Genomic DNA, 17,967 nt, shown 5'->3' with positions numbered 1-17,967 from the left:
ATCAGGACTGATAAATCATTTCCACTAACTATACACATATTCATTCCATCACATATTAGAAGAACAGGTTTGGAAACTGTTCACAAATTCTGCCTCTTCTCTTCAAATCCCAGAACACTGAGTCATACTACCCAGCATTTTAGTTTAGAGTGTATGTCAAGGCACAATTTAAGCAGAATGTTGTGCTGTGGCATTCCTCTTTGATTTTAGCATATTGAAACAGAAAGGGAATCTTCATTGCAGCCAGAAATGTATTTTTGCTTGCAGAAGATATGCTATATTTGCTAATCTATATTTACAAATCATATTGTTGCTAGACCCTTTAGCAAAACATGTCACCATATAAAATCCAATATACTTTTCCAAGTGACACTTATCTGAAGGTCAGCCTGGGAATAGCTAAACATCACTGATTTGTAAGATTTCCACTATATAGGACCTACAGTAGAAGAATGCATGAAAATGCTATTACTTACAGCTGGCATGTGACTCAGTGCTTGCACAGGGGACCTTTCACCTTTTTCACAACAAAGATTTCAGGTTTGGCGTCCATTTTAGCCTCTTTCACAGCTACAAATCATTTGCCTACTTTTCCAGAGACTCATATTAAACTATTAAAAGGGAAGAGGAAGGTATCTTTTTAAGGGAGGGTGTATGCTTTTGGACTTCTTCTAGGCATTTGGGTGGCCACTATAGGAAAAAGGATTTTGAACAAGATAAGCCAAGATAAGTCCTCTGACAATTTCTGGAGTGCTCTTCTTAAACAATCATTACTGCTTCTTTACATTTTTGCAAAGAGAGAAAGAAAGATGGATGCAACTGTTTAAAGACTAACCTGTATAGTACGGTTGTATAGTAACAGGTTACAGTAACAGAATCTTCCAAGTCTGAATGCGCTTCCCTCTTCCTTCCCTTTATCTTCGTAAGAACTAGGGAGGGTCTTGTCTGAAACATTTACTCAGACTACAGTTTGGAGGCCAGACTGATTTCTTTTATCTGACTTCCAGCTCTTCTTTCTGTTCATCAAGGTTATTCTTTCTTCCCATTACATCTTGCCCAAATGGATATGCCATGGATTCATACTCCTCATGCAATGAGATCAGTGGGGCCCAGGGATGTTGTTTTTCAATGGGAACCCCTGTCCTATGGAATATCTTTCTCCTGGAGGTCAGTAGCAACCCTAGCCTTATTCCAAAAGGCAGTGAGAATGGATTTATTCTGAAGGATCATTGAAAGTTGAAGTTGCCTATCTGGGCTGTGACTAAATGATGTTAAAATGAACTGGCACTATAAAAATATGAGAAATAAATAAATAAATAGAATCTGAATATCTTACTTTCTGCCCGCCGTATACGTTACAGCAGAACTGGCATATTCGAGATCCCATGGATTAAACAGTGTCACCTGATGCGACCCAAATGAGCCCTTAAAACCTTGGCTCTTGAGATAGAGTGGGTGTTGAACTCATGTGGGATGCTTGGTGAGATTCTGTTGTTGTTCTTTTTTCCAGACATGTCTCTTTGTATTGTTTGGATTGTACTGTTTTAAATTCTTGTATGTCACTCACAGTCATGTTGGAGTAGGGTGGTCTATAAATTTAATAATAAATAATAGATAAAATTTAAATGTAATGATAAATACTTTTAACTAGCACAATTAGGGCTACCAGAGCTGCAGAAAACCAGACGGACACTAGATGACAGCAAAGTGACACAGATACTCCAATTCTATGTTCTCTAATCCAAATTTTTCATCACAGATTTGGTAGCCTTCTGTAACAGCCTTATTCTGCTTTAGTACCATTACTGTTAATATTATGAGTGATTGAATTGTTCCTAACAGTTTGTATTTGTTATTGTCCTTTTGTGTTTTCTAGATCCAGAAAAAATGTTTGGTTAATGTTCTCCTTGAAAGGGAAAAGGATAGTTTTGTGGTGTCCTTATGCCCAGCCTTCCTATGATGGCATGAAACTCTTTTACTAGTTTTTGCCAATTGTTAACCTGAGGACAGTGTACAATTCTCCCAGGTTTGATCATAGAGTGATTTTGTTGCAGCTTCCAAGTAGTATTCAAAGATACTACCAAATCAAGACGTGACAGCATCTCTGCCTTGCGCCAAGATAAAGATAGTTGCCTAATCCTGAATCAATAGATGATCTTTCCCAGAGACCATATGTAGATATAGACTGATGATTTTGTTAAATTTAATTCACATTTTCTAACTTTTTTTCTTCTTCCTCAAAGACATAAAGGTATCAGTAACCACATCAAAGTCAGTACTGGTGGGTATGCCAGCTGAAGAACTTGCAAACTCCTTATCTGTCTTCCAGAAATAAGCGAGGGGCTTTCTTGAGGCCCTATGCCAACCTAGCAAGATGGATAAGGCACAGTGTCTACAGGAGCCCCATCTCTGCAGCTGAAAGTAGCCAAAGGACTATAAAGAAATGTCCATGTCCATGGACATCTGGACAAGGGTGTACATATATCTCTGTGCTATTGCTAGAAGCCACTGAACAAAGAAGTTAATGCTATATGAGCAGCCAGGACATTATAGATATAATGGGCACAACAGGGAGCTGGTGAAAAAGAGAAAGCTATAAGATATTGTTATTTCTGGACCTAAATTATATCAGAAGGATTAGGAAGCACTTACTAGGAATTATGATGCCATGCATGCCAAGGAAATTAAAATATCAAAGAAATAAGAAATTAGGGTGGTAATGGAAACTCCTCCACTGAAACTGACACTGTGGTGCATATAGCCTCTTATGCTATACTGGAGATAATTTACAGCAGTTGTAACTAATACCCACTGACAGCCTTATCCTCCATGAAGTTGTATAATAGCCCTAAAAGTAATTCAAATTAGCAGCTATCTTGTATAAAATATTCCATTTTGCAACCATGCATTCTTCCTTTTGTCAGTCTTGAATCATCCTGTGTTCTAGAATTAAGAAAAAGAAAAATGTCTTTCTACCCATTTTTTTATGTAATGTTACACATGTCTATTATATTTCCAATTATTTGATCTTGAAGAATTCCTATAATAATTTATCTTAAAAAATGTTGTCATGAACATATAACAATGTTCATATGGTGATTTAAAGCACTCCGAGAACACCTGAGTAGGGCTTGTATTAGGGACACAAGTTTTCTTGCATATTATTAATATTAGAACACAGAGAAAATGTATCTGGAGCCCTCATTTTATTCCTCTTAATTTTTATGCTAAACTGAAGTATTATCACTATCTAACGATCTCCCTTCCATAGGAAGAAATACATTTTTTTTAAAAAGAAAAAAATCCTAATTATAAAGTAAAAGGTAAACTAAAGTGGAACAAACATTGCCTACTATCTTAACTTATTTCTGGGGTTGGGGAAGGACAAATTTATTTACTTTTTAATCTACACATTTTATTGAGCTTTACTGCATTTACTTACACACACACACACCACACAACACACTCACACAAATAAAAGTTTGAAATGCTTCATTTTCCTTTGCCATGCGTTATTATAATCTACCACCCACCTTGTATAATTTCCAATTCTTGTTCCTAACAATACAGAGGTTTCCTTCATGTACCGTATTTCTTCACTTGAAACAATTTGCAGCCAGCAGGCAAGAATAATCCCACCCACCACAAAAAAGAGAGATTCAAAGAACTTAGAAACTGTTTGTCCAAGACCTTAAATCCAGTTTGGCTTTACAATAGATACTGTCTTTTCCTTAATATTTAGAATATGATTAAAACATAGAATGGCCTTAAGAAGCAGTATTAATTATTACGAAGTGTCATTTAACATGGCCAGGAAGAATACATGTTGTCCCTTTATTCCTCTTATTTTATATTATGTTAGGAACACAATTAAATGCAAGACAACTCAAGTGTTAGTCATCATAATTATCTGATGCCACTGGAGGAAAAAAAAAGGCAGATTGCTTTTAGTTTAACTATACTGCAGTATAATTGCGCAATGTAAAGTTGTTGCTCTATTTCAACTTGGCCAAATTACAAACCAGTTTAAAATGATTTTAAAACTTTTAGGAAAGAGAACATGCATGATTAAGATCGCAATCCTGCATACAGAACTTGGAAGTCTTTTGAACTCAGAGAGACTTACTTTGAAGAAACAACCTCAGCCTAAGGGAGAAACAGTTTCCAGGGCCATGTGACAACTTTCTAAAATCCATAAAGCTGTCTTTAAAAAAGAAATGCTTTGTGGGAAAGGGAAGGGAAGGGAAGGATGGGATGGCAGATTACTATAAGCCAAATTGCATGACTGATTTACTGTCTCATAGGAACAGATGTAGGCAGGTTCGAAGAATGGTGCCTATGAAAGTATCTTTAAATTGGATCCATTAAATGTGTCATACATTAGCTAAAAAAATTGGGAATTTTACCACACTGAATGAAAGATATAGGTTAAGTCGCAGGAAAGGCTACAATTAATTTGATAAAACAGATTTTTATTTAAAGATATGTGTAAATTATCTTTTGGGGCATACAATAAAATGAGTTTTACAAGTCCAATAAAAACCTCATAATTACTTTTTAAAAAAACAACATAATATAGATTAAACCAGGGCCATTTAGGCTAATGTTCATGCTGAGTTTGTTAGCTACTAGAACTTCAAATAGTAGAACTCCAAACCATTAAAGGCACTGAAAGTAAAGGTGAAGACTTCCAAAATAAAGAGTGTTTCATTTTAATAGCTGGTTTTGTACCAGTTGAATATTCTGGATTATTCAATGGCAGCCCAGAGTCCCTCTTCTGGGGGAGATGGGCTGTAACAAAATTTGAACAATAAAAATAAATAAATAAATAAATAAATGAATGAATGAATGAATGAATGAATGAATGATAGTAGTCAAATCTGAAAATGACTCTCTAGATGACTATATAAGTCCTGCTCAAATTCTGTATTTTATTCTTCTTGGGAGAACATTTTGATACTGAATTCACATCCAGATATAACATTTGTTGCCTTTTTGTATTACATTGCTGTGATAATATAATGCATTTCGTTGTTTGGTAGAAAGTAAGCATTTTCCAATCTGGATGATTCTTTCTGACTGTCTGTCTTAAAAACCCTCCAACCTTATTTTGAAAATTTCATATATTTAATAACTTTTAAAATACCAGATTATTTATGTATTTTTGTGGTTTAACATTTTATGATCTCTTGTATGTGAACATTTTCTGGCTGCTCATTATAAAATTTATGATTGTGGATTAAGATCCATATTAAACAACAAATATGTTATCCCTAGCTCCCTATTATGGCTTACAATTACCTAGAATTACCCAAGATAATTCAATACAGGGCTTTTTAAACGTTGTGTTATTTTAATGCAATATATATACGGTACAAGGAGAATAAAGTTAAGAGGATGAACAGGAACACTAGATGGATGGAATGAAGTTCACTAACTGCTTCTGACTTGATTCAAAACCTGGATTACTTCTGTCACTACATTCTGAAATAGCGGGCATTCAGTGCCATATATATTGTACATCTGTTTGCATTGATTGGCTTTTAGGTTCTAGCAATCATGACTTTCACTTTTCCATGTCATCTTAAAAAACAGTTCTTTCCCACACTCTGAATGATCTCCTTTAAAATATCTACATCTGTGGAATCAGACTCCAGCCAACAAAAGTTAATGCCACAATGAATATGTTAGTCTAATGCCACAGGGAAGTTTTGTTTAAGCAGCAAAAAATTAAAATGTCCATCTTTTGGGAGTATGTACTCTTCAAAGTTATCAAAGTTGAACAGGGTATAATTTTCCAAAGCGAAGTTTCCCCAATGCTATTTTGAATCCATTTAGCATTCAATGCTAACTGCACAATTTGTTTTGAAAATAATTTAGATTAAAAAGTTTAGACATTTTGAATATGCAAAATTATTTGGTTTTAACAAATAATTCTTTGACCAAATAGGCTAACATTACATACTAGTGCTCAGGAGAGATATGCAAAATAATTGGGACTGGAATTTCTGTTGCTAAGTGAAGATGTCGTAAGTGCAATGTCATGTGACTGCGTTGCTTAGCAATGCCAATCCCAGCAATCCCTGTTGATATTGTTAAGTGAGGATTACTAGGCATAACTCGGCTAGGCCCCTCAAGGAAGCAGCAAGACCTGGACAGGCAATTGCGCATGGCAAGAAGGAGACTGGAGATGCGGGGCTCAATCTTGGCACAGAGGCTGGGCAAGGCTTGACTGGTTCTATAAGACAGGACTTGTTTCTGGAGGCAATACAGGACTCAACTGAAGCAGCAAGGCAAGAAGTGGAACTCAGAGTGATACTAGACTGGACTGGAGCTGCGAGGCAAGGCTTGGATCCGAAAACGAGGGAGGACTTGACTGCAAGGAGCTAGACGTGGAGCTAGGCTGGACTGGAACGACAAGACTGGACTTGGGAAGACTGGGTGTAACTGAGGTGGCGAGACTAGACTGGGAACTGGAAGCAAGGCTGGGCTGGACTGGAGTGGCAAGACAAGACTTGGAGCTGGAACTCTGGCTGGACTTGACTGGATCTGCACAACAAGGCTTGATGCTGAAGGCAGGACAGCGTGTGGCTGAAGCAACAAGGCAAGACTGGGAGCTGAAAGCGAAGCTGAGATCTGCTGGACCAGCAAGGTTGGACTCGATCAGAGCGACTGGCGAGAGAGGCAGTCCCACAATGTTAGAAGAAGCTGGGTCTGATTCCACAATGGCTACAGACGAGGCTTCTGACTTTGGTAAGGACTCTTCTGCTGAGACGAGCTCAAAGGATTGGTTGTCTCCGGCAGCTTGCTCAGCGCACGCTTGCCTTTTAATTCGTTCCCTTCCACGCCTTTTCTCTTCTGCAGCCAATTGGGCTGCCTTCTGATTCATGCGCTTCTCTGCTCTCCTCTCTTGTGCACTGATTGGAAATTTCAAATCCTCCTCCGGATTTTGCCCAATCAGTGCTTGTGCTTTCTCCCACTCTACCGAGTCATTTTGGGTATCTGTTTCCCCGATTCCTATGGATAAGTTTTGTTTTCTTCAGATTGTTCAGGGTAAGTTTTGTTTTTGGAGTCTGATTCAGACTCAAACCTCACAACAAGGCAAACACAGAATATTCTTACAGTAACACAATGAGCTGCTTTCTAATGAAGAATCCTCTACATCACGTTTGTCAAAAGCAACATCAGGAAAATATACATTTAGAAGAATAATATATTTAAAGAAACCAACCTGCCTTGCAAATTAATTCCATAGCTAAAGTGAGAAATAAAACTTACTTCAATACTGAAGTATCCTCTGTCAACATAGTCCCCTAGAAAAAGGTATCGTGTGTTGGCAGGAGAACCTCCTACTTCAAACAGCTTCATCAAGTCAAAGAATTGTCCATGGATGTCCCCGCAAACTGAAGAGACAGATGGAGATAATAATTAATGTTATATGTTATACAACTGTATTTTCTAGATAATAATTTCTAGCTTAATTTAAATGTAGGATCTGGACAATTTCTTCTTAACATATCGCACCACTGACCTGCCGAGCCTAATGCTATCTACACTGACTACCAATAGCCTTCAAGTTCGCTATCCAAGATTTTTTAGCTACTATGAAACATGGAACAAGAGAAGAACTATGCAAATGATCTACCATATGGATGGAGTTGGGTCAGGCATAACTTTAGGCAAAGCACACTGACTGCCTCAGGTTACTCATGTGAACTGGCAGCAATGTCCTGTAAGAGAAAGCCATAATGCCGTGCACTCCCTTTGCTTTCCTGATATTAGACTGTATCTTATCCATAAATTAGCAACTATGGTATAAGATACTATCACATCATCCGTGTTGAAGAAAGATTCAATGGTCAGTTCAGTCAGCCTTTGAACATGGCATGGGAAGGAACACTATCTTGTTCTTTGCCTCAGACAGCAAGATGTCTCAGGCCAGCTGTAGATTAGAAACTAATGGACTTTTTTTTAAAGAATCACAACTACACTTAGAATGCAAGTTTATTCTGCCCATAATAATTTTTGATCAAGGAGATTTTGTAGCACATCTTCTATTGACCAAAAACAATAGTGGGGTTTGGTCCTGCTATCGAAGGAGAAATGAAGATTAAACGTATGCCATGAGAAACAGTATCTCCACTGTATCAACTCTATTAAACATTCGCTTGATTAAATATGAGAGAACTTAATTGAACTACTCTTTTCCGTCAATCATTAGAAGTCATTTTCTGCTTTATGGTTATACTAGAACAGACTGCAAAGAATTAAAATGGCAGTAGTAGAATTCTGAGAAATGAATGGCAGGAATTATTTGATTAGCAGAACTTTCCGAACTATTACATCAAAAAATAATAAAATACACTGTTAAGCTACATAAGTAAACCAAAAAATGCGAGAGTCCTAGCTTTTTGTTTTGAGAAGGGTACGTTCATTTGCACTGAACACTGAATTCAAGAATAAAAGAGTATTACAGAATTTGTCATGTACTCAAAAGTAAATAAATACAGTAGCTCAGTTTAATAATCACACCAACGCACTGTGTCAGCATCTTGTGTGTAATATTAGTGGATACTAAACTTACTTGCCTGTATTTTAAAATCATGCAATGTTAATAAATCTGATTTCTACCTGTGCTTTCTGCTAAGGCATTCAGACGCAACTCAGTTCTTATGCTATATTTTTACATCATTACTCTTTTCTTGCAGGGCCATTTCAGTCCTTACACTCCCACACTTTCATTGTTTATTTCAATTTTATGGAAATGGAAAAAATATTTAATTGGACAACCATTAGCCATTCCTGCACCCAAGAAATAATCAATTCTCATCAAGTTTATTTACTAAAACTGTGTGCTACCCAATGATATACGTATCAACATATGACTTAGAATGGGAGAAGCCACATATTTATAGAGAGTTGAAATTATGGTGTAGCTCTAGTGCTGTTAATAAGGTCACACTAAAATTTATCATACCATACAATTCAGTAGTCATATTTCATTGTGGGTTTTTTTCCCCCACAGCATGGTGCCATATTATCTTGACTTATCCTACCAGGGAAAACAAACTCCCTCGTTTTTGCCTTAATTGCTGGGATATCCTTGCTTGACATATATAAGAAATCAATGCAGCAACCCTAGCAAAAGCTTTACTGCTTTAGCCTTTATTCATACAGTAGCAAAGGCATGCTCCCTTCAGTAAGTTTGACTTATTTGGGTCCTTTTTTCTCTATGTCTAGGAAACTAGTTTGAGCACTCTCAAATAATAGATATTTGCATGCCAAATACGTTCATATCCTGTATTATTACATCAAAGGCCACATCCATATTATTTCCTCTTCCAATATTTATTTTTATTTATACATTTCTAATATTTATAATCCAACATTTTTCACAAATATAACCAGGGGGTGGAATCCATCCATTCTATTAATGGAAACAAGTTCTGCTGAGGGATTTCCTTTACAACTGAAGGTAAAGAGGAGTGAGAATCATTTATCCAAGCCAGTTATCATGGATGGAGCCACCCAGTCATGAATATGTTACCCAAATCTTTATTTATTGCAGCAATATTAAAACAAAGATGTTTAAAATGGTGTGCCTTCCAATATTTATGGAAATATTTATAAATATGCTTCTGAAGGGGAGGGGGACAAGCCTATGTTCTTTATAATTCCATGTGCTTCTGATATAAGTTTAAGTTATAATGGGCATATACCAATATGTCTCTAACACATTCAAAAGAGAAGTATCAGCAGAGAGGTGGTTTGTAGACATATAAAGATTTGGAAGAGCAACCTACATGAGAGAGTGCCCAAGAACCCAGGGAAAGATCCCTCCATTTCACTCTGGGAAGTCTTCTAGTGCTGGTTTTGTTTTGCTTTTTACCTTCCATTGTTGCTATGGAATTAATAACTTTTTAGAAACTGTATGCCACTGTTCCAAGCCAGGTTTTCCTAGGACAGCTTACAACATAAATATCACATGTAAAAATAAACATTTAAATATGCCATAATACAAACAATAAAAACAGCCTGGATAACACCAGAAGCATAGTTCTTCAAGATGAACTTGGGAGACAAGCAAAAACTCATGAGAAGAGATGCTCCTTTAAACATTATGGTGCCAAGTTATGAAAGCTGAGATGGCAGCTATTTGGATCTGAAGCAGAAAAGATATTCATAAGGAGCATGGGTATGTTTGCTGCACCTTTCAGTGCTTCTTAAAGAAGCCATGCCTTTTCCAGGGCTTGCATACAATAGTAGCCACGGTAACCATTTCTGCTGCATCCTTAACTCAATATATCATTTTCCTGGGGCATCCTAGTAGGAGAGGATACCATGTTTGACAGCACTGAAAGCTATTGTGAGTTCCAGGAGAATCAGCAGGGTCACACTCCCCCTTAACCCCACCCAGCAAAGACCAATACAGTTTCAGTGACAAAACCAGGTTAAAACAAAACCTGACTGAAATGGATCTAGAAAAATTGAATGTCTAGATCTGAACAAACACTTCTTACACAAGCATCTTGCCAAAGGCCTACTACTGTTCAATTCTTTTTGGTCATGTGATGAATTTTTCAGGAGTGTTTTCACTGTGGCTTCTCTAATACGGAAGCACTATTTCATGTAAATAGGAATTAATACCCTCCTGCACTAGCTGAACATCCCCTTCCTACATGAGGATATAAATCACAAGACAAGTTAACAGGGCACTGGCTGATTTCTTATCCACATCCACGTTAAAAACTGAAAGTCATCCAAAAGAATCTGATCAAACAGTGCTACAGAAACATTTGCAGATGGAACTGACAAAAGTGCAAGGTCTAAAACATAATAAATGCTATTTTTTTCTCAAATTATGTATTTTTAAAACACAGACTTATAATCAAAAGCAAGGTCATAACTAAACTTTTAAAATAAGAATTAGATTATTAATCAAAGATATTCAAACTTTTGGGGCTGGTAGGCACAGATGGTGGTCTGGGCATGTTGCATCCTAAATCAGTCTTTGCCAAAACAGGAATACATGCTTAACTTCATTCATTATGTAAGCATTCCATTTTTATCCTGAGTTTACAAAATCTGGTGAATACCATGAAATCTCAGGTATCTTATTCAGATAAGAAGACACAGATCAGTACGTATTAGATCTATTCCTATCTCATTTGTCCAAAACTTATCTAAACTACATTCCATTTAAATTCTGTATTAAAGAAATAAACAACCTCCAATTTATTTTCATGTTTTTTTCCTACCATAACAATTTGCATACACTTTTCCTAAAATATAGTCTGTCTGTCTCTCTCTCCAGACTTTCAGCAAAACTCCAGAGGTACACAATTTGAATGACAGTGTTTTTCAGGGCAGACATTAATCTAGGAAATGTAGACTAACAAAAGAAATTATCTGCTCTTCAAATACTGGTTAAATATGTATAGGATTACTGCTTAAATAGTGGGACGCGGTGGCGCTGCGGGTTAAACCGCTGAGCTGTCGATCGGAAGGTCGGCGGTTCGAAACCGCGCGGCGGGGTGAGCTCCCGTTGCTCGTCCCAGCTTCTGCACACCAAGCAGTTCGAAAACAAGCAAATGTGAGTAGATTAATTGGTACCGCTTCGGCGGGAAGATAACGGCGTTCCGTGAGTCATGCTGGCCACATGACCCGGAAGTGTCCTATGGACAACGCCGGCTCCAAGGCTTTGAAACGGAGATGAGCACCGCCCCCTAGAGTCGGACACGACTGGACTTTACGTCAAGGGAAACCTTTACCTTTTTACTGCTTAAATTAGTCATTCTATATTTCAATAAATGACTATTTAATAATAGTGAAAGGTGAAGGTGAAAGGTCCCCTGTGCAAGCACCGAATCATGTCTGACCCTATGGGGGAACGCCGCTTTTGTGATGTTTTCTTGGCAGACTATAGCCGGGTGGTTTCCCATTGCCTTCCCCAGTCGTCACCTTCCCCAGAAAGCTGGGTACTCATTTTACTGACCTTAGAAGGATGGAAGGCTGAGTTGACGTGAGCTAGCTACCCGAGAGAGAATCCAGCTTCTACTGGGATCGGACTCGGGTTGTGGGGGGAGGTTCGGCTGCAACACTGCCACCTACCACTCTGAGCCACATGAGGCTCATTTTACAACAGTAAAATGTATTTATTAAATATTAGCTTAACGTGTATTGGATATTGAGGGTAAAACAGAAGACTTTGACAAGGATAAGGCTCAGAATGCTTCCACAAAGGAATCCTGTTTTGGACATCCTTAGCCAGAGAACACTGCTTTGCCATCATCTACTGAGTCAAAGATAACTACCAGCAGAACTTCACCTCCACAGCACAGCAGAAATAGGAGGCTCCAGAGGCAATGGAGCAGAACAATAGCTGTCTACATACATTGTATGTACCAGAAAGAAAGATGAGCTTGAATTTAAGATGCCCCACAAAGAAAGAGACCACTGGAAAAACATAACAAACACAGACCCAAATCCTATACAATGTCCACAACCTTCTCTTGTCACCCTTCTCAGCTCCAGCTGAAGACTCACCATCCCAATAAATTTAAAGGCTGTGGCTTCCTTGTTTATGTTTGTACATATATTTATGTATCTCTGTTTATGCATCTATGTTATTCATGTGTATGTATCTCCCAAAAGTCACACTTCAAAATAGACCAAGAGAAGGACAAAACAATATGTAAATAGTCCATCTCTTCTAAGCCCCTGAGACCCTAATCTTCAAAGGCACCTTCAGCAGCGATACCTGAATATAGTAGCCCCTTCCATTTGTTTTCAACTGCTTTTTTTTCCAGCAAATAAATAGCAGGACTCCCAATTCTCAAGAAATTATTTGGGCTTTCTCTTTCCAATTGACTTTCTCTTCCAATTGACTTCAGCTAGCTGCTGATGGTTGTCTCAGAAAGAAAACTTAAATCAGCAAAGCTTATATGGAGCTATCCATGGTTCTGGTTTCAGTTGCTCTTGAAATGAGAACTTCTGCATTGACTTTCATCAAACCTCACCTATTTAATTTGATTGGATTCTATGTATCTTTCACCAGTCTAGATTATTCTATGTAAATTGGGTTTTCTCTGTTTAGATCTGTCTCTATCAGGTGTAAGTGGCTTCTTTTTTGACCCCCAATTAACCACTTTATAACAACAAATTCCAACTAAGTCTAGAATATATTCTACAGTATCTGCCATAAAATCAGAGCCATTACCTACCTCATGGATTCTAATATAATTATTAAAGAGCTTCATTGAAATAAGTCTTTAGGATCTAATAATAATAATAAGTTTCTTATTTCTACTTTTCTAAAAAAAAGTCAAAAGCAATTTTCACTTATTACCAAGATTGCGATTTGTCCACACTATTCAATTTACCATAATAAAACCATTAAGTCCATTTTACCAGCTTACCTCTCATTTAATGTAATAAAAGTGTGTATATGGTACAATTTTATGACAGAAAATATATTTTGAGGGAAAAAAATCCAAAGTGGGGAAGTATCTGAATGTGGTTGTATCTATTCATGATCTGATTGTTCAATGGCTGCAAATGGATAGATTATTATTTATTGACCTTTGAGATGAAATCCTGCTTTGCCCTCTACAGATACTTACTAAATATTTTATATTGAAAGCTGAAAAAGAGCCTAAGGGCTTTTAAAAGAGAACTCTGTCTCTCTTACAGAGGATACTGTTTTAGATATTGAGCTGCAGATACCATTGGCCCTGAGGCACTAAAATAACAGCAGGTCAAGCACACCATACAGTTTACAGTTTAGCAGCTGAAGTAGTTCTTTTAATGAGCTCTGAGTAATTTACATAAAACTTGCAGGATTGTAGATAGCCCATACCCTTATCTCTCCTGAACATCAGCTTAAAGATCTGTCGTTGGAACTTAAAAAAAAAAGTTATAACAAATGTCTTTTATTTTACATGTTTTTGTGATTTAAAAAAAAAAGATTGAAAAATCACCAAGTGGATATAGCTGTTCTATACAGAATCAGACCAGAAACTGAACAGATGGACCAACTGAATGATTATTAAAAGCCACAGGCAGAACATTAATTTATTTTGAATTTGTGCTTCAGCATACAACTATTCACACATACGCATAAAAAATCTGGAAATGCTTAATTGATTTGATTTATATATGATGAAAGATTGAGTGAATTGGTGCATGATACAACACTGATAAGAGGTTTGTAGTGTGGAACAGATAACTATTTGGTTATGCCAAGAGTGGACTTTGGGGCATAAATGGGCCTGGAAGGAAAGTTATGGAAGAAACTAGAGTGAAAATAGAGCGATTCCAGAAAGAATCCTGTATTTTAAAAAATTATAAAATAAATTAATTTACAAAATAATGGGAAATAGATGTATGGAAAAGAACATATGGAAAGAAGAGTGAAAATATTTTGTTGCAGAGTGCCATAGAAGTGTATTGAATTACACTAATGTATGCAAAAAGATGCTTGGTGGAATGATGACATGAAGGAGATTATGGATGAAGGAAAATTGCTTATATAGAGATGACTGCTGTAAAAAGTAAGGACAAGAAAATGATAATCATATAATCCATATATAGAAAAAAAACCATAATCACAGAGAACGTAGCCAAAGAGAGCAAGAAATGGTTAAGATCAAGAGGCACAGAAAACATATGGCCATTTTATAGAAATAAAAATTTGTTTGGGAAGTGGGTGAAAAAGGTTAAACAAGGCCTCTGACAGAGAGAATGGATTTTTGAAGTGATAAAATGATATGGGAATGAAGTGAGGGAATGATTGGAGTATTTCTCACATTCATAAATTTTTAGTAATCTGCTGAACAACAAAATTCTGGTCTGCAAATGAGTACATACAAGCTGCTTTGCACTTCCCAAATGTTGCTCATGTTTGCCTCTGGCTCTTTCAGTCAGAATTGTGCCAAACAATTGACCCAAGAGCACTTAAGTAATCCCTGTGTATTTTTCACTCTTGATATCCTTTTCTTTATATTGGGGAAGTGTAGCCAAGCATGCCTGGGCTGTTTGCTCACAGTCCCAAAATGGTAGAGTGAAGTCTGAGCCCTAAGCTGCTGCTTATCTTCCTCCTCTTGCATGTGGAGGAAGGAGAGAAGCACCCACAAGCCAAGTGGCCCCTTTGTGTCTCCATGGCTTACACATACTCTTTGCTTCCACATCACTATCCAATGGCAATTTCAGTCTCCGTCAGTAATCATGGGATGTTTGTGTGTTGCTTCCTGTTTGTTCACCTGTTGCTCTTCCTCCTTCCTCCCCCTCTCCTACCTAACTTCTGCCCTCCTGATGCAGAGGAGGGAAGCAGCCTCTTTGCGTCTCTTCCAAGGGCATCTTATACTAAACATTTATTTCTCCATTTCAATGTCCACTTGACAAATCAGTATGTGATGAATGTAGAGGATATTTCAAAATGACCTGCTATGTTCATCTCTTTTTATGTGACTATACCCATAAAGCCCTTTCACAGGGCATTTTATCTCTTGTGGTATGTATACACTGTATATTAATCCATTCCAATGTGTCTGTTTTTCGGAGACTGCCTGGCCAAGTCCCTGCAGTTTTCGTGGCAAGGTTTTTGGAACTGGTTTGCCATTGCCTTCTTCCTAGTGTGTGACTGGCCCAAGGTCACCCAGCTGGCTTTGTGCCCAATCTGGGACTAGAACTCATGGTCTTCCAGTTTCCATCCCAGTGCCTTAACCACTGCACCAAACTGGCTTTCATATGAAGAACAGTCTCTAAATGGTATTCTCTAATTAGATATTTCAGAAACCCTTTCCTCAAGTCTACTATAAACAAATCTTAAGACAGTTGTTTTCTACTCAAATACGTTATTTAATAGATCGGGACCTGCAGAAGACTAGAGACCTATTAAGAATAGTAGAATCCATTTCAGTAGCTGCTGCCATTCCTTAACCAGCTGTCAACAGGGAGAATAATGTCTTCATCATCAGTTTATGATATCTCTAAGTTGTTTTCCAAGGAAGTATTGAGAAATGAACACAATCCACTTCTTAAAGGGAGTTAATTGCTTGGTAATGAAGTGCTCCCTCTTGCTGATCCTTTATTTACCAGCAATGGAATTGTAAAAATTTCCACATAGAGAACAGATGGACATTCCCCAACTGTTGATGTTACTATCCTGCAGCAAACTTGATATTTATAAATGATACTGTGGCCTTCAAAATGTTTACACTATGCTCAAAGGGCTGGGTTAATTCTCTGTTCTAACTTTCCCCAACTTGATGTCCTCAAGGCATGTTAGTCTACAAATCTCAGAATCTCCCAGTCAACAAGGCTGTTGGTATATGAGGTAGCAATTCTGGGTGGCATAATTAAACTTATTTGGAGGACATTTGGTTCAGGAAAGTCTCTGAACTTAAGTGGCAATCTATCTGACAGTTATACTGGAAAATCCAAAAAGTGGAAAATAGACTAGTTTTCTGTTGTATGCAAACTTTTTTTTAAAGAGCTAGATATTTTATCTTCAAAATTGATTAAAGTTCCAAACCTCATTTTCACATAATTTGTCAAAAAAAAAAAATCATATTGTGCTTTACTTTTCTTACTCATAGCATAGTATTAATATCACTATGAACACAGAGTGTACTCTTCCAATTTAAAATTCAAGTTTAAATTGAACAGAATTTATGGTAAGGGATTTGAAGAGTTTGCCAAGGACTTCATTTGTTTAACAATAATGAGGAAGACAAAGGACTGTGATATGAGAAATGCAGAGTTCTCAAGTTCATGAAATATGGTTTTAATATTGCAGAGCTAAGAACAGAGCAAGGGTGAATGACCAAGTACAGGCAAAATGCAGCTATAAGTCAAGGAAATGTGTGTCAGATGCTGATTCTGCTAAAAATAACCAAGGAAATTTGGATCAAGAGCTGTAGGCTTATACTGTATGAAAGGCCTGACCATCCTATATGGTCACAACACTGAATCATTAGCATCCTCTCCTGCAATTCTGGCTTACATTTACACTACCAATGCAGCAATATATATCAGCTGAACCTCCTGGTCAACTGGCCTTAGAGCTGGATCCATATGCTTGACAATAAATTGGTACAAGTGCATATGAAGCTGATCTTCCATATATTCTGACTATATTGTGCTTAGGAAGAGCTGGGAAGAAGGGACACAATGGTATAAACATTCAAACTATTGTACTAGATCTATGGTGTAAGTGACCATGGCCAATCAGAAATCATGATTTTATGAGAGGACACTACCCCCACCCTGAAAGGACACTCTCTATCAGCATTTACAAATCTGTAAAGACACATCACTTTCACCAGGCTTTAATTCTCAAATGATTTTAATTCCTATTTTAGTGTCAATTCTAATTTGTGTATTTAACTTTCTATATTCTGTTCTCAATCATTATTGTCTTTAAGCCCCAAAGTGGAAAAGAAAGGTATAAATCAAATTACAAATACAGTACTATACTACTGAGAATATTTTAGGGCCAAAAGCATTACTGAAAACAAACATGATACAGAAACTGGTTTTACAGCATTTTTATTTATTTTCTATTAAAAGAATCAGATGAATCATGAAGCTCATGGACACCAAGAATTAGTCTGGGAGTATGGATACCACACTACCTATCCTCACATTAAAGATCCTAAATGTAAGTGATATAAAATGAAGATTAAAAAATAAATTCAACTGCTATACACTGCCTAATTAAAGTTATTCAGACTTACAGTGAGTAAAGTAGCTTTCAACCAAAGTTCATTTATTAAATAAGAGTAAAAGGTAAAGGTAAAGGTTTCCCTTGACGTAAAGTCCAGTCGTGTCCAACTCTAGGGGGCGGTGCTCATCTCCGTTTCAAAGCCTTGGAGCCGGCGTTGTCCCTAGGGACACTTCCGGGTCATGTGGCCAGCATGACTCACGGAACGCCGTTACCTTCCCGCCGAAGCGGTACCAATTAAT

General features: G+C 37.2%; 1 protein-coding gene across 3 annotated transcripts in view; it reads right to left on the bottom strand.

Annotated features, from left to right (window-relative positions):
• The window catches only part of PPP3CA (protein phosphatase 3 catalytic subunit alpha), a 207,016-nt gene that overhangs the window by 83,906 nt on the left and 105,143 nt on the right, over nt 1–17,967 (bottom strand). For all 3 annotated transcript variants that reach the window (XM_063310446.1, XM_063310447.1, XM_063310448.1), the window contains exon 3: nt 7,279–7,403. In XM_063310446.1, coding sequence (XP_063166516.1) covers nt 7,279–7,403 — 125 coding nt within the window. The remainder of the gene's footprint in view (nt 1–7,278; nt 7,404–17,967) is intronic.

The sequence above is a fragment of the Candoia aspera genome, chromosome 8, assembly GCF_035149785.1.
Source record: "Candoia aspera isolate rCanAsp1 chromosome 8, rCanAsp1.hap2, whole genome shotgun sequence".
Classification (NCBI taxonomy): Eukaryota; Metazoa; Chordata; class Lepidosauria; order Squamata; family Boidae; genus Candoia; species Candoia aspera.
Note: the sequence above shows the minus strand (reverse complement) of the source record. Positions and strands in the feature narration are given on the sequence as shown.